The sequence below is a fragment of the Primulina eburnea genome, chromosome 14 (assembly GCF_022965805.1).
Source record: "Primulina eburnea isolate SZY01 chromosome 14, ASM2296580v1, whole genome shotgun sequence".
NCBI classification, from domain to species: domain Eukaryota; kingdom Viridiplantae; phylum Streptophyta; class Magnoliopsida; order Lamiales; family Gesneriaceae; genus Primulina; species Primulina eburnea.
Genome location: NC_133114.1, coordinates 24,126,675 through 24,144,145, shown reverse-complemented (window position 1 = coordinate 24,144,145; position 17,471 = coordinate 24,126,675). Strand labels below are relative to the sequence as shown.

The window sequence follows — 17,471 nt, the reverse complement described above, 5'->3', positions numbered from 1 at the left end:
TCCCCTTGGATCATCATTTGCTGAATTAAAAAGAAAGAAGTATGGGATGCTGAAATTTCCTGAGAAAGAGACAATGATAGTGGAAAAAGATCCATTCCCTCATAAAGAATTTAGAAGATAACGTAATATACGATAAGTATGGTCATCCTTCTTTTAATATTGGGAATTGTAAGAAAAGTTGAAATTCGAGGTTATAATAGTAACAACACTAAGTCATTATAAGTCTTTTTAAGTTGCAATTCGCAAATAAGGATTTAGAAAGTAAAATTAATTGGGATCAAGGTGATTTAAGGACATTCTAGAAACAAAGTTTTATCAGAGTAGCGCAGCGAAAACGTGGATTTTTGGGATTGTGAGGCCCAATACCTTAAGTAAGCCCAGCCCATTTCCCATTTCATTTATTAAGTGAACCCAACCCATTTCTCCTATATCAGAACATGAGCGCTCAATCCAGAATCTTCTCCTCTGCTTTGCACCCCGTCGCCTTTTCTTTGTCTTCTGCAGCGATCGTGCAGCGTCCCAGCGGCCAGAAATTTTGTGCAGTAGGTTATCACTTTTCATCCTCCATTATATTAGCTTCTTTCTTGCTAAAGATTGGAAGGTATTGAGCTCGTTTGACATGATTTCCAGCTAGGTTTCCGGCGTGAACAGTGTTTCTGGCGACTATTTCCGGCGAGCTATTTTAGCAAATTACCGTTGTGCATTCTAGCCTCGAGTATTGAGGTATTAAACTTGAAATTTCGGTATTTGTATGGGTTTAATAGGCTGCCCGGAATTCGACTTTTAACCGAGACGATTTATTTTGGTTTGGTCGTTTGGTATGCGTTGTATTGATATAGGTAGCGAATTTATATTGTAGGTTTGGTTGTTGGACGAGTTTCATTCGATAGCCTTTAAGATTTACCGTGGTATTGTAAGCTATAGTTGAGGTACGCTCAAACCTATATCATTATGACGGTTATATTGGCGTGTACGAATATTCGGTGAATGTTGTTTGCTATGATGTGCATTGAATGTTTATATTGTTGCATTCATGCATAAATTGTATTGGCATTACATATTGAGCCTTGACTCCTTTGACGGCTATTTATGTTGATTCTGTTGAGATATATTGAGTCATCAGAGGGACGAGTGGATTAGGATTAGCCACATTCCCAGATGACAGCTAGGGACGAGCGACTTAGCTACTCGCATTCCCGATGCTACGTGCATGGACGAGCGGCGATTGATGCTGCATTCCTGGCACGGGTGGCCACTGTTACTGTTGATGATGCTATTCGTTTGGACTCCATTTGGTATCCTTTATTCCGTTGTTACCATTCATGCATCGCATAGCATTGCATTTACTTGATATTATTACATGTCTTTTATTTACGTCATGATTTTACTGGTTTGTCGTACTGGGGTCCGACCCCTGTTTTCTTTTGATGTTGTGGTTGTTTTTGATGCCATAGCAGGTCACTCCAGAGGTTTTGACGCGTCTGGTGGAGCGTCAGCGAGTGGAACCCAGTAGTCAGTCGGTTTGTGTCAGAGTTTCCAGATATTTATATATTATACTGGTTTGATACATTTGCCAGGGAGATGCCCTGTGTAGCTGTATGGTGATGTCTTTATGTGGTTTGTTGTGTCTAGTCCTGGCCAGTGCGGCTGTAGGATATTTGTTTGGTTGGTTGTGAACTTGACGTTATTTTCGAGCGTATATTGTCGTTGTTGTGTTGAGAAATTTTTGGGATGTCCTACTTACGGGGAGGTCATGCCGAAATTTCTGTAGGCCCTAATGAACGTTTTAAACTCGTTTTCGCTGTTTACACCATTTAATCATTGTTGTTTGGTAATTAAATATTAATTAGTGCACGGGCCCTGACAGTTTGGTATCAGAGCGTAACTGGGATACGCTCGAATTAGAGTCTAGGACACTCGAGTTTAGGCACAAATAAAATGATTGTGCATGTGCTTGATTATTTGCTCTTACTTGCTTTTATGTTTTGAATTAATCATATCAGCATGACTAGAGCGTATTAGTTTAAGTTTATGCTTTTATACTCAACCGATTATTTTGTTTCTGCTTGTGGATTAAATACCTGTGTCTTGTAGATGGCACCTGGGCGGAAGAGTAGAAAAGGAAAGGAAGTTGTTCAGGAGTCTGAAGCTCCTAACGTTAGAGGACTGAACGAGACTGACTGGGGAAGACGAGGTCGTCGTCCTCGGGGTGAAGCACAAAATGTTAATGTTGATCGGGAAGTGGATCAGTTGACGAGAGGAATGGGGGAAATGGAACTTGTGATATCTCGATTTCAGAATATGCGTCCTCCTCGATTCTTCGGGAATGAAGATGGCGAGAAAGCTATAGCGTGGCTAAAGAGTATGAAGCGTTTGTTCAATATGTTGGAGTACACCCCCGATTTGCAGCTTAAGTTGGCCATTTGTCAATTAAAGGACCGAGCTCAGTTGTGGTGGGAAACTACTGAGGATGCTTTGAAGGAATCGGGTGAAAGAGTTACTTGGGCTGTGTTTTGTGCTCAGTTTGCTCGAGAGTATTCACCGCCTTCATACTATTCGGCCAAGGAAGCTGAGTTCAATAGATTGACTCAGGGAAATATGACTGTTGTGGAGTATGCCTCTCAATTCTCAGCGCTTCTTGCCTATGTTCCTCATGTTGCTAGCAGCGATCGGAACAAGCTATCGCATTTTATGCAAGGATTGAATCGAACCATTTGCACTTTGGTAGTAGCTGGAGCACCTATTAATTATGCCGATGCCGTTGAGAAAGCCAAGAATGTGGAGGCGAGTCTACTTTTGGCGGAACCACAGTCAGTTCATCCAGGTTTTCCTCAGAGTTTCGGAGGCAATGTGCCGTTGCCAGTGGGGGCACCACTATACCCATCTTTACTGCCGTACCAGCCTTCGCAGCCTTATCAGCAACCAAAGCAGCAAAGCTTTAAGGCCAAAGGAAAACAATTCAAGAAACAGACTCGTAGCAGTTCTTCTAGTTCCGGCAGTCAGCGTGGAAGCTCAGTTGGGTCCCCAGGTGGAGTATTTTGTGATCGTTGTGGTGGTAAGCATTTCAGTACTCAGTGTACGGGAGTTCAGGGATCTTGTAATATTTGTGGGCAAGTTGGACATTATGCTAGAGTATGTCCGAATGCAGCAAGACAACAATTTCAGCAACCTCAGTTTGGTCAGGGTTTTAGAGGACAAGCAACTAGGCCGTTTGTTCCTACTCAGTCTTTCCAGCAGTCTAGCTATCCTCAGCCTAGAGGTTCTGCACAGCAGCATTTCCCAGGGCCACAGCAGGCTCGAGTTCATGCTTTAACCCAGGATCAAGTTCAAGACGCACCGGGCGGAGTTATCGCAGGTATCTGTCTTATTTTTAATCATCCTGCGCGCATATTGATAGACACAGGAGCATCTCATTCATTTGTATCTGTTGTATTTGTTGATGAGCATGAGATTGCTACTACTCCGTTGATAGATACTGTGTCAGTTTCTACTCCTGCCGGTGTATGTTTGATGTCTCATGAGATAATTCTAAATTGTGTGATTAGATTCGATGACAATATTATGATAACTAATCTCATCAAGCTAGATATGTCTGACTTCGACTGTATTCTGGGAATGGATACTCTGTCTAATTATCGAGCTACCGTTGATTGTTTCCATGGAGTCGTCAGATTCAGACCGTATTATGGCAGTAAATGGAATTTTTACGGTAGTGATTCAGAATCACGTATTCCATTAGTGTCAGCAATGGAAATGTTCAGAACAGGAAATGAAGGATTCATGATCTATGCAGTTGATGCGACTCAGGGAAAAAGATTGGAAGTTTCAAATATTCCTGTTGTCAAGGAATTCCCTGATGTATTTCCCGATGAAATTCCTGGATTTCCATCCCAGAGAGAAATTGATTTTAGCATTGAGTTGGTGTCCGGGACAAATCCTATTTCGAGAGCACCATACCGTTTGGCTCCAGCGGAGTTGAAAGAACTCAAAGAGCAATTACAGGACTTACTGGAAAAAGGCTATATTAGACCAAGCATGTCACCTTGGGGAGCTCCAGTATTGTTTGTCAAGAAGAAAGACGGAACGATGAGAATGTGCATTGATTATAGGCAATTGAACAAAGCTACTGTGAAGAATAAATATCCTTTGCCGCGTATCGATGACTTGTTTGATCAGTTGCAAGGTACGTCAGTTTATTCAAAGATTGATCTTCGTTCTGGCTACCATCAGCTCCGAGTTCGAGAGGAAGATGTGCCGATGACAGCATTTCGAACGCGTTATGGGCATTATGAATTTCTAGTTATGCCTTTTGGGTTGACTAATGCTCCTGCGGTTTTTATGGATTTGATGAATTGTGTTTTTCGAGAATTTATAGACAGATTTGTTATTGTCTTCATAGATGACATTCTGATTTATTCGAAAAACAAGGAAGGAGCATCGAGAACATTTAAGGTTAGTCCTCCAGACACTCAGAGCAGCGCAATTGTATGCAAAATTTTCTAAATGTGAATTCTGGCTGGACAGAGTAGTATTTCTGGGTCATGTTATATCAGCTCAAGGAGTATCAGTGGATCCTAGTAAGGTGGAAGCTGTTATCAATTGGCCAACACCGAGGAATATTTCCGATATTCGCAGTTTCTTGGGATTGGCAGGATATTATAGGCGTTTCATTGAAGGATTTTCTATTATAGCAAGGCCTATGACTCAATTAACGCAAAAAGATCGACGTTTTGTGTGGACTGATGAATGTGAGTCGAGTTTTCAGACTTTGAAGGAAAAGTTGACAACAGCTCCAGTGCTAGCTTTGCCATCAGGCTCAGGTGGATATGTTGTTTGTTCAGATGCATCTCTAAATGGACTTGGATGTGTTCTAATGCAAAATGGGCGAGTGATTGCATATGCTTCTCGTCAGTTGAAGCCGCATGAGACCCGATATCCAGTGCATGTGTAGTAGCCCGAATCCTATTTATTTAAATAAACATGATTAAGTATCTTTAATTAAGTAAATCATGTGTAATTTGGCTTTAGAGTTCGTGTGAGTAAGCCGAGGTGTAGCCAGAAAGGGAAGAGCAGCCCGGGAAGGGAAGAACAGCCCGGGAAGGGGAGATCAGCCCGGGAAGGGAAGATCAGCCCGGGAATAGTATTTGGTTGACACGCCTGCCGGACAGGTGTCAAGTGCATGGTAATTGTTGGACACGTTCATGCATGTAAGGTGAGGTGTCTTTGTGCATGCTGCCTAGCGACAGATGTCCGGATGCATGGGATTTGGTTGACACGTTCATGCATGTAAGGTGAGGTGTCTTTGTGCATGCTGCCTAGCGACAGATGTCCGGATGCATGGGATTTGGTTGACACGTTCATGCAGACTGAGGTCTATAAATAGGCCATGGGATTTCTCATTGTGGAGGGGGTACTGTGTGTTTAAATGCAAGTTTTAGCTCTCTAGAGCAGCCCAGAAAGGGAAGAGCAGCCCGGGAAGGGAAGATCAGCCCGGGAAGGGAAGAGCAGCCAGGAAGGGAAGATCAGCCCGGGAAGGGAAGAGCAGCCAGAAAGGGAAGAGCAGCCCGGGAAGGGAAGATCAGCCCGGGAAGGGAAGAGCAGCCCGGGACAGAGCAGCCGGGCATAGCCGACGGTCCGAGAAGGTCAGTCAGGGAGCTCAATATTGTCAGGGCTGACGACGGACTAGACCCGATTGATAGGATTTCCTGTGGACTAGGATTGCTTTACTAGAGGTACGAAAGTACTATCCGAGATATCCTGGTCGAGTATACATTCTTATATGTGTTGCATGATTATTTGCTGCATTGATATATGTCATATGATGCATGCTATTATGTCACGCTTATTGCTGCATGTTACATTTCATCTTGAGTCGTATCTCTTTCGAGATAGCCTTTATTGTTGAGCTGTATCTCTTTCGAGATAAGCTATATCTTGTGGGGCCGCTCAGCCCTGTCTTGTGGACGCATGGACACCGAGAGTACACAGTGGCCGACGGGTCCGGAGGGCTTCGGTGATCCGGGACATTTTAGGTCCACGTCTGATCTTGTAGTGGATGCAGTGACCCAGAGGAGTACCGCGCGGCACTATCCACTTGGCGCCTCTAGACTGAGCATATTGAGATCTTTTGTGACTCCCGTTTCTTGACTACCCTGGTATCATATCATAGCATGTGCATTTCATATAGGCTTGTATACTCATGCTTTTGTACTGGGCGTTCTTATCGCTCACGTCCTCGGTTTTGTTTATCTTGGACACCCCATTCCCACGGGGCAGGCCTCAGGTTGGATGGCTCAGGAGGAGGATGATGAGGACGTTGAGTAGCCGGTTGGTTTAGTTCTTCAGTACTGTTTGTTTCGATATGGTTGTACCGCATATTTTTATTCTGAGTTATTCTGGACTTCATTTGGGTTGTATATCTATCGTTTGTTGACCATTTCCGCAATTATCTATGATTGTTATTAATTTAGTTAATTGCATGCTTAACTCTTGATTAGTAGGTGATTCTGGAACGGGTCACTACATTTATGGTATCAGAGCATGCATATGATTTTGGGATATAGATTCTGTTTTAGGATTTCCGTTGACCATTTTACCATTTTTCCCCATTCTATCTTGTAGCGATGGCTGACCACCTTGGTGATGAGAGTAGTCAGGGGAGTGTAGGTCGTTGGGGTGACCAGGGCGATCGTAGGCGTCATCGTGAACATCGTCATCGTCGTGATGGCCCTAGGCGTTTTGAGATGCACCGTTTCATTCAGATGGGGCCTAAGCCTTTAGTCGGTGGCGAGACTCCCGATGTTGCTGAGGATTGGTTAGAGCGCATGGAGAGTTGTTTCCGTGCATTCCAATGCACCGAAGAGCAGCAGATGGAGACCCTTGGTTTTCTTCTCGAGGGCCGTGCGCGCAAGTGGTGGCGATCGACTTCTGCGCCGATAGTCCAGGTTCAGGGTAGGGTGACTTGGGCCGAATTCCGTGCAGCTTTCGTGCAGCTATATTTTCCTCCAGCCCTTCGCCAGTCAAAGACGATTGAACTTCTGAATCTTAAGCAGGGTAGTATGTCTGTTGATGCATATCAGCAGAAGTTCTTCGAGTTGTTGCCCTTTGCTCCTCATATTAGTGGCAGTTCTGAGGCCAAGTATGACCATTTCCTTCAGGGTCTTAACCAGGAGATCTTTGATCGAGTCACTGTCTGCGATAATCCTACTTCTTATGATGGGTTAGTGAACCGGTGTTGTCAGGCAGAGATCAGTCTCCAGCGTGGTAGGTCTATTCTTTCCTCTAAACCTCCGAATACTTTGAGCCCTCGATCTCAGTCTTTCAAGAAGTCAGGTTCTTCTTCTTCTGGATCCGGATCTCGGTCTAGCGGTGTTTTTCGCTTTGGTAAGAAGAAGGTTTCTTGTGTGCATTGTGGGAAGAACCATCCATCGGAGCAGTGCCGATCAGCCGCGGGAGCTTGTTTTCAGTGCGGAGAGATGGGTCATCTTAAGAAGAATTGTCCTCAGTTGCGAGGTGGAGCAGGATCTGGTTCCGGATCTCAGACGACTGTTCAGCAGAGGATGCAGGGTCAGGCAATGGGTAGTTCAAACCTTCGACCTCGTGCCCAAGGTCAGGTATTTGCGCTGAACCAGGATCAGGCTGCAGATGAGACAGGGAGAGTCATAGCAGGTACTTTTTGTTTATGCGGTATTCCTGCTTTTGTTCTTATTGATACCGGAGCATCACATTCATTCATTTCTGCACGATTTGTTAAGCGTCATAAGTTACCGTATGTTTCTCTAGACGTCATTCTTTCCGTTTTTACTCCGATGGGTCATTCGGTGTTAGCAAAGCGTCTAGTAATGGGTTGTCCTTTAGATTTTGAGGGTAACGAGTTGACTGCGAATCTTATGATCCTAGAGATGGAAGATTTTGATTGTATTCTGGGTATAGACCTGTTGACTACCTACCGAGCTACTGTGGATTGTTACCAGAAGCTTGTTCAGTTTCGTACGACTGAGAGCTCTAGTTGGTTTTTCTATGGTGAGGGAGCGCGACCTCCGATGCCAGTGGTATCTGCTCTGAAAGCCTGTCGTGCTTTAGAGTCGGGCGGGGAAGGCTACCTCATCTATGCGATTGATTCATCCACAAGTAGTGTTGGTACAGATGATATTCCAGTGGTTTGTGAGTTTCCTGATGTTTTCCCAGATGAGATTCCTGGTTTTCCTCCGATTAGAGAGGTGGAATTTGGCATCGAGTTAATGCCAGGGACTACACCGATTTCTCGTGCCCCCTATCGTCTTGCTCCGTCAGAGATGAGGGAATTGAAGCAGCAATTGCAGGATCTTCTTGATAAAGGTTATATTCGTCCGAGTGTTTCACCTTGGGGAGCTCCAGTCTTGTTTGTCAAGAAAAAGGATGGATCGATGCGATTGTGTATTGATTATCGCCAGCTGAATCGTGTGACGATCAAAAACAAGTATCCATTACCTCGTATTGATGACTTGTTCGATCAGCTTCAGGGTACCTCTTTTTACTCCAAGATTGACTTGCGATCGGGTTATCATCAGATGAGAGTCAGAGATGATGATATTTCCAAGACTGCATTTCGTACTCGATATGGGCATTACGAGTTTCTAGTTATGCCATTCGGATTGACAAATGCGCCAGCGGTGTTCATGGATCTGATGAACCGAGTCTTTCGGGATTTTCTAGATCAGTTTGTTGTGGTTTTCATCGACAATATCTTGATTTATTCTCACAGTGTGGAAGAGCATACTCATCACTTGAGGATGGTGTTGCAGATTCTTCGCGAGAAGCAATTGTATGCTAAGCTGAGTAAGTGCGAGTTCTGGATTAATCGTGTAGTATTCCTTGGTCATGTGATTTCCAAGGAAGGAGTTTCTGTGGATCCTAGCAAGATTGAGGCAGTGCTGAATTGGTCACGTCCGACGACAGTGGCCGAAATCCGTAGTTTTCTAGGTCTGGCAGGGTATTATCGTCGCTTCATCGTGAATTTCTCTCAGGTAGCTAGACCATTGACGCAGCTTACTCGGAAGGATGTTCCATTTGAGTGGTCATCTGAGTGCGAAGATAGTTTCAGAGAGCTTCGTCGACTTCTGACTTCTGCACCTGTTTTGGCGTTACCGTTAGGATCTAATGGTTTCCATGTTTACACCGATGCCTCCTTTCAAGGCTTAGTGTGTGTGTTGACGCAGAATGGTCATGTGATCGCTTATGCTTCCAGACAGTTAAAATCTCACGAGGAGAAGTATCCTATTCATGATCTAGAATTAGCTGCTATTGTGTTTGCGCTAAAGATCTGGCGTCATTATTTGTACGGTGTTCAGTTTGAAATCTTTACTGACCATAAGAGTCTTAAGTATCTGTTCACTCAGGCTGAGTTGAACATGAGACAACGTCGTTGGATGGATCTACTTAAGGATTATGACTGTGTGATCAAGTACCATCCAGGTTCTGTGAATCTCACAGCCGATGCTCTTAGTCGCAAGGTGAGAGCCTCTGCACTTCAGACCAATGCTATATCTAGTGCTGTCCAGGATTGTTGTTCGTTGGGGTTTAAGTTCAAACATCGGAAAGGTATGGAGAGCATTCGTGTTGCTACCATTTTATCTGAGCCAACTTTGTTCACTCGGATTCGAGATGCTCAGATGTCTGATCTCAAGACTCAGAGATTAGCTCGGTTGGTTGGTGGAGATAGCAATTTCCATTATCAGACTAATGGTCTTCTGTGTTTGTCTAATCGGGTTGTAGTACCAGAGGATGATACTTTGAGGGAAGAGATCTTGTCTCAGGCTCATCGAAGCAAGTTGAGTGTTCATCCGGGAAGCAATAAGATGTATAAAGATTTGAGGATACGATTTTGGTGGAAAGGGATGAAGCGCAGCATTTATCAGTTTGTCTCCAAGTGTCTAGTTTGTCAGCAGGTTAAGGCAGAGCACCGTCGACCTGGAGGATTATTGTTGAATTTACCTATTCCTGAGTGGAAGTGGGAGCATATCACGATGGACTTTATTACTCACTTGCCATTGTCTTCGAGGAATAGTGATGCTATTTGGGTAGTGGTGGATCGACTCACCAAGTCTGCTCATTTTCTACCATATAACCGTGATTTCACTTTCGATCGTATGGCTCGATTGTATATTCAAGAGATTTTACGTTTGCATGGAGTGCCAGTCAGTATTGTTAGTGACAGAGATCCTCGTTTTACCTCACGATTTTGGGGTAGTTTCCAGTCAGCATTGGGTACTTCACTAAGTTTGAGTACGGCTTATCATCCAGAGACCGACGGTCAGTCAGAGAGGACTATCCGTACACTTGAGGATATGTTGCGAGCTTGTGTTATGGATTTCGGAACCGCTTGGCAGGATCATTTGCCTTTGATGGAGTTCGCGTACAACAACAGCTATCATCGTAGTATTGGTATGGCACCATTTGAGGCGTTGTATGGGCGACGTTGTCGTACTCCATTATTCTGGGACGAAGTTGGGGAACGACATGTTGAGGGACCAGAGTTAGTCCAGCAGGCTATTGATAAGGTTGCAGTAATCAAGAAGCGGATTAAGACTGCTCAGGATCGACAGGCTAGTTATGCGAACATCAAGCGTCGACCTCTTCAATTTCAGCCAGGTGAGAAAGTGTTTCTCCGAGTTTCGCCTTTTCGCAGGATTTTGAGATTTGGTCTCAAGGGTAAGCTGTCTCCGAGATTTATTGGTCCATTTGAAATATTGGAAAGCGTGGGAGATTTGGCTTACAGACTTGCATTGCCGCCGTACCTATCAAGTATTCATGATGTGTTCCACGTATCTTTGTTGAGACGATATGTAGCAGATGAGTCTCACATCTTACATCCCTCTAAAGTTCAACTTGATTCGGATTTGTCTTACGTGGAACGACCAGTTCGGATTCTCGATCGCAAAGGCAAGGTGTTGCGGAATAAGATCATTCCTCTTGTCTTAATTCAGTGGCAGCGCAGAGGCACTGAAGAAGCCACTTGGGAGTTAGAGAGCCGTATGCGTTCAGAGCATCCAGAGCTCTTTTGAGTTGTACTGTAGTTGTACTATAGATGTATGTGTGTTTTTCCATTGTAAACCAAACATCGGTTGTATTCAACAGTATTTTAGCTGTTTTTCGATGCTGTGATTTCGTTTCGTTCTTCTTCTAGCCTGATTTCGAGGACGAAATCTTTTTAAGTGGGGGAGAATGTAGTAGCCCGAATCCTATTTATTTAAATAAACATGATTAAGTATCTTTAATTAAGTAAATCATGTGTAATTTGGCTTTAGAGTTCGTGTGAGTAAGCCGAGGTGTAGCCAGAAAGGGAAGAGCAGCCCGGGAAGGGAAGATCAGCCCGGGAAGGGAAGAACAGCCCGGGAAGGGAAAATCAGCCCGGGAAGGGAAGATCAGCCCGGGAATAGTATTTGGTTGACACGCCTGCCGGACAGGTGTCAAGTGCATGGTAATTGTTGGACACGTTCATGCATGTAAGGTGAGGTGTCTTTGTGCATGCTGCCTAGCGACAGATGTCCGGATGCATGGGATTTGGTTGACACGTTCATGCATGTAAGGTGAGGTGTCTTTGTGCATGCTGCCTAGCGACAGATGTCCGGATGCATGGGATTTGGTTGACACGTTCATGCAGACTGAGGTCTATAAATAGGCCATGGGATTTCTCATTGTGGAGGGAGTACTGTGTGTTTAAATGCAAGTTTTAGCTCTCTAGAGCAGCCCAGAAAAGGAAGAGCAGCCCGGGAAGGGAAGATCAGACCGGGAAGGGAAGAGCAGCCAGGAAGGGAAGATCAGCCCGGGAAGGGAAGAGCAGCCAGAAAGGGAAGAGCAGCCCGGGAAGGGAAGATCAGCCCGGGAAGGGAAGAGCAGCCCGGGACAGAGCAGCCGGGCATAGCCGACGGTCCGAGAAGGTCAGTCAGGGAGCTCAATATTGTCAGGGCTGACGACGGACTAGACCCGATTGATAGGATTTCCTGTGGACTAGGATTGCTTTACTAGAGGTACGAAAGTACTATCCGAGATATCCTGGTCGAGTATACATTCTTATATGTGTTGCATGATTATTTGCTGCATTGATATATGTCATATGATGCATGCTATTATGTCACGCTTATTGCTGCATGTTACATTTCATCTTGAGTCGTATCTCTTTCGAGATAGCCTTTATTGTTGAGCTGTATCTCTTTCGAGATAAGCTATATCTTGTGGGGCCGCTCAGCCCTGTCTTGTGGACGCATGGACACCGAGAGTACACAGTGGCCGACGGGTCCGGAGGGCTTCGGTGATCCGGGACATTTTAGGTCCACGTCTGATCTTGTAGTGGATGCAGTGACCCAGAGGAGTACCGCGCGGCACTATCCACTTGGCGCCTCTAGACTGAGCATATTGAGATCTTTTGTGACTCCCGTTTCTTGACTACCCTGGTATCATATCATAGCATGTGCATTTCATATAGGCTTGTATACTCATGCTTTTGTACTGGGCGTTCTTATCGCTCACGTCCTCGGTTTTGTTTATCTTGGACACCCCATTCCCACGGGGCAGGCCTCAGGTTGGATGGCTCAGGAGGAGGATGATGAGGACGTTGAGTAGCCGGTTGGTTTAGTTCTTCAGTACTGTTTGTTTCGATATGGTTGTACCGCATATTTTTATTCTGAGTTATTCTGGACTTCATTTGGGTTGTATATCTATCGTTTGTTGACCATTTCCGCAATTATCTATGATTGTTATTAATTTAGTTAATTGCATGCTTAACTCTTGATTAGTAGGTGATTCTGGAACGGGTCACTACAGCATGACTTAGAGTTGGCTGCCATTGTGTTTGCATTGAAGTTATGGCGTCACTATCTGTACGGTGAGAAGTTTGTGATTTATTCGGATCACAAGAGTCTTAAATATCTTTTCTCACAGCCTGACTTGAACATGAGACAGCGTCGATGGATGGAATTGCTTAAAGACTTTGATTGTGAGATTCAGTATCAACCAAGTCGAATGAATCTTGTTGCAGATGCTCTCAGCAGGAAAGTTCAGAATTCTATGCTGACATCTTTGACTATCTCTAAAGTTCACGAGCACTTGGGAACTTCAGGATGGACTTATCAAATCAGTGGAAACTACTTTATAGTGTCATCTATTCAAGTCGAGCCACAGATTTTGTCCAGAATCAAAGCAGCACAGAAGACCGATCCGCATATTCATAGATTGAAAGAATTGTCTCGAACAGGTCAGACAGAAAAGTTTAGTGTTGCCTCAGATGGTAGTCTGCGTTTTAATGGTAGACTTTTGGTTCCAAATTTGATTGATCTGAAAGAAGCCATACTAAAGGAAGCACACTGTAGTCGGCACAGTATTCACCCAGGAATTCGAAAGATGTATCATACCTTGAGAGCTCATTATTGGTGGGAAGGTATGAAGAAAGATATTTCTCATTTTGTGGCTAAATGCTTAACGTGTCAACAAGTTAAAGCCGAGAGAATGAGGCCTGGTGGAATGTTGCATAGTCTTGAAGTGCCACAGTGGAACTGGGAGCACATTGCTATGGATTTCGTGACACATCTACCTCGTTCCAATCGTGGTTGTGATGCGATTTGGGTGATTGTTGATAGATTGTCTAAATCAGCTCATTTTATTCCGTATGATCGTACTTGTACTTATATGAAAATGGCGAAATTGTACATTGATCATATAGTGAGATTGCATGGTGTGCCAGTAACCATAGTATCTGATCGTGATCCAAGGTTTGCTTCGAAGTTTTGGGGAAGTTTGCAATCAGCTTTGGGTTCAAAGTTGGCTATGAGCACTGCCTATCACCCGCAGACAGATGGTCAGTCAGAAAGAACCATCCAGACTCTAGAGGATATGTTACGAGCAGCAGTGATGGATTTCAAAGGTGGTTGGCAAGAATCACTATCTTTGGTTGAATTCTCTTACAATAATAGTTTTCAGGCAACAATCGGTATGGCACCATTTGAAGCTTTGTATGGAAGAAAGTGCAGATCGCCGATATGTTGGGAAGATGTAGGAGAAAGACAGTTGTCAAAACCAGAATTTATTCAAGAAATGAAAGATAAAGTTGAATTGATCAGGAAAAGGATGAAAGCAGCCCAGGATCGTCAAGCCAGTTATGCTAATCAAAGGCGTAGACCTTTAGAATTCCAAGTGGGCGATTATGTTTTCTTGAAAGTATCACCATTCCGGGGTACTATGAGATTTGGACATAAAGGGAAGTTAGCTCCGCGTTATATTGGTCTGTATATGATTATTGAGAGGATTGACACATTGGCTTATCGTTTGGATTTGCCGCAGAGTTTGTCTTTGATACATAATGTGTTTCATGTATCTATGTTGCGGAAGTATGAGCCAGATCCGTCTCATATCTTGAATGTCGAGGATGTGGAGTTAGACAGTTCCCTTAGCTATGTTGAACATCCAGTGCAGAATTTGGACCGCAAAGAAAGACAGCTCAGAAGCAAGACGATTCCATTGGTTCTGGTACAATGGAGTAGGCATGGAAGAGAAGAATCTACATGAGAATTAGAGGCAAAGATGCGACAAGAATGGCCTCATTTGTTTGAGAATGTACAGAATTTCGTGATGTATTCTGAATTTCCTATGTATTATCAGATGTAATGTTGTTGTTATCAGTGTTGTGTTTGTTAGATTTCGAGGTCGAAATCTTTTATTAGTTGGGGAGAATGTGAGGCCCAATACCTTAAGTAAGCCCAGCCCATTTCCCATTTCATTTATTAAGTGAACCCAACCCATTTCTCCTATATCAGAACGTGAGCGCTCAATCCAGAATCTTCTCCTCTGCTTTGCACCCCGTCGCCTTTTCTTTGTCTTCTGCAGCGATCGTGCAGCGTCCCAGCGGCCAAAAATTTTGTGCAGTAGGTTATCACTTTTCATCCTCCATTATATTAGCTTCTTTCTTGCTAAAGATTGGAAGGTATTGAGCTCGTTTGACATGATTTCCAGCTAGGTTTCCGGCGTGAACAGTGTTTCTGGCGACTATTTCCGGCGAGCTATTTTAGCAAATTACCGTTGTGCATTCTAGCCTCGAGTATTGAGGTATTAAACTTGAAATTTCGGTATTTGTATGGGTTTAATAGGCTGCCCGGAATTCGACTTTTAACCGAGACGATTTATTTTGGTTTGGTCGTTTGGTATGCGTTGTATTGATATAGGTAGCGAATTTATATTGTAGGTTTGGTTGTTGGACGAGTTTCATTCGATAGCCTTTAAGATTTACCGTGGTATTGTAAGCTATAGTTGAGGTACGCTCAAACCTATATCATTATGACGGTTATATTGGCGTGTACGAATATTCGGTGAATGTTGTTTGCTATGATGTGCATTGAATGTTTATATTGTTGCATTCATGCATAAATTGTATTGGCATTACATATTGAGCCTTGACTCCTTTGACGGCTATTTATGTTGATTCTGTTGAGATATATTGAGTCATCAGAGGGACGAGTGGATTAGGATTAGCCACATTCCCAGATGATAGCTAGGGACGAGCGACTTAGCTACTCGCATTCCCGATGCTACGTGCATGGACGAGCGGCGATTGATGCTGCATTCCTGGCACGGGTGGCCACTGTTACTGTTGATGATGCTATTCGTTTGGACTCCATTTGGTATCCATTATTCCGTTGTTACCATTCATGCATCGCATAGCATTGCATTTACTTGATATTATTACATGTCTTTTATTTACGTCATGATTTTACTGGTTTGTCGTACTGGGGTCCGACCCCTGTTTTCTTTTGATGTTGTGGTTGTTTTTGATGCCATAGCAGGTCACTCCAGGGGTTTTGACGCGTCTGGTGGAGCGTCAGCGAGTGGAACCCAGTAGTCAGTCGGTTTGTGTCAGAGTTCCCAGATATTTATATATTATACTGGTTTGATACATTTGCCAGGGAGATGCCCTGTGTAGCTGTATGGTGATGTCTTTATGTGGTTTGTTGTGTCTAGTCCTGGCCAGTGCGGCTGTAGGATATTTGTTTGGTTGGTTGTGAACTTGAAGTTATTTTCGAGCGTATATTGTTGTTGTTGTGTTGAGAAATTTTTGGGATGTCCTACTTACGGGGAGGTCATGCCGAAATTTCTGTAGGCCCTAATGAACGTTTTAAACTCGTTTTCGCTGTTTACACCATTTAATCATTGTTGTTTGGTAATTAAATATTAATTAGTGCACGGGCCCTGACAGGGATACTAGAACTAAGTCTAAACTTTTGATTATTAAGGATAAACGAATTTTGAGGACGAAATTCAGTTTAAGGGGGAAGATTGTAACGCCCCGAAAATTTAAAGGTCCACGTAAACCACATGTATGCAAACTATTAAATGCTTTTGTATTTTAATTAAATGTTTTAATTGCATGGATTAATTATGTTGTACATATTTACATGTTTAAAATATATTTTTGTACTTGGTTGCATTAAAATATATTTTTAAAAGGTTATTCGAGTTGCGATCGAGGAACGGAGACCGATGGCTGAAAAATAGAAAATGTTTTTATTGAATAATTGTTTTTAATTATTTAAATTATGGGTGATGCTTTTTATTATTTTTTAAAATAAAGAGTTTTGAGGTGATTTTATATGTCGGGGCGTAAATTTTATTGGTGTTGGTTTTTCAACAAAAATACGAACGTTTTGGCAATCTGACTAATACATTCACAAAGTTTATTAAACAAAATTATTTTTAATGTTTTAATTAAGCACTAATGGGCTTAAAAGGCCTAATTAACTTTCCTAATGGTCCAAGGCTTTGTTAGTGGGGTAATTAACTATTTAAAGCCTAAAATTACCCCATAACTCACATACAACCCTACGCCCACACCCCATCAGATCTGTAAAATCCCTCCCCAAGCAAATACATGGCACACACAACCAAAAGCATGGAAAAGCTTTGTAATTAGTTCAAGGGAAAATTCGGCCAAGGTGTACGTCGCCGTTCTTCGCATCGTCGATTCGTTTTCGTGCGTTTAAAACGTAAAGACACGTCATATTCTTTCCTTCAAACAACTATTACATCATAGTATTTTATTTAATTGAGTTTTTGCATGAAAAACAAGTGCATCATGAAGCAATTTCGTTTTTGTGGCATATGTCAATTTTAAAGCTTGTATTTTACCCAAAATCATGTTCATGTTCTAAAGGGGCTGCCATGATTAGGATAAGGTTAGGGGATGTTTTTACATGTTTTAGAGAGTCCCAAATCACCCCAACAAGCTGCAAACATGAATATCAGAAGCTAGGAACCCAATTATGTGATTGTGTCTTGGGGGCTCGGTTAATGGGAAAGGTGATGCATGGCTCGGTTTGGCTGGACCAGGGCTAAGCTAGGGTCGTTCTTGGGTCAAAGGAAGAGTCCTTGCCACGCTAGGACTCGAACACCAGGGCTGGGAAGGAGTCCTAGCAAGCTAGGACTCCAACCCGTGAGTTTCAAGGGGAAGG

The 17,471-nt window shown here is 43.4% G+C and overlaps 2 protein-coding genes across 2 annotated transcripts; both read left to right on the top strand.

The window, feature by feature from the left end:
* Positions 1 to 630: 630 nt before the first annotated feature.
* On the top strand, positions 631 to 16,194 carry LOC140813329 (uncharacterized). Its single transcript, XM_073171830.1, has 2 exons — positions 631 to 3,355; positions 15,810 to 16,194. The coding sequence occupies exons 1-2, from the start codon at positions 2,095 to 2,097 to the stop codon at positions 15,863 to 15,865; spliced, it is 1,317 nt and encodes a 438-aa protein (XP_073027931.1). The 5' UTR covers positions 631 to 2,094; the 3' UTR covers positions 15,866 to 16,194.
* Positions 7,372 to 14,538, top strand: LOC140812294 (uncharacterized). The gene is made up of 4 exons (XM_073170526.1): positions 7,372 to 7,668; positions 7,900 to 8,441; positions 12,919 to 13,599; positions 13,999 to 14,538. The coding sequence occupies exons 1-4, from the start codon at positions 7,476 to 7,478 to the stop codon at positions 14,536 to 14,538; spliced, it is 1,956 nt and encodes a 651-aa protein (XP_073026627.1). The 5' UTR covers positions 7,372 to 7,475.
* Positions 16,195 to 17,471: the final 1,277 nt, after the last annotated feature.

Coding starts and splice junctions, on each gene's coding strand:
- LOC140813329 (XM_073171830.1), top strand. CDS start 2,095: ATGGCACCTGGGCGGAAGAGTAGAAAAGGAAAGGAAGTTGTTCAGGAG. Junction 3,356..15,809: donor ACCGGGCGGAGTTATCGCAG/GTATCTGTCTTA, acceptor ATGCCATAGCAG/GTCACTCCAGGGGTTTTGAC.
- LOC140812294 (XM_073170526.1), top strand. CDS start 7,476: ATGGGTCATCTTAAGAAGAATTGTCCTCAGTTGCGAGGTGGAGCAGGA. Junction 7,669..7,899: donor GACAGGGAGAGTCATAGCAG/GTACTTTTTGTT, acceptor TTATGATCCTAG/AGATGGAAGATTTTGATTGT. Junction 8,442..12,918: donor ATTATCGCCAGCTGAATCGT/GTGACGATCAAA, acceptor CTTTTCTCACAG/CCTGACTTGAACATGAGACA.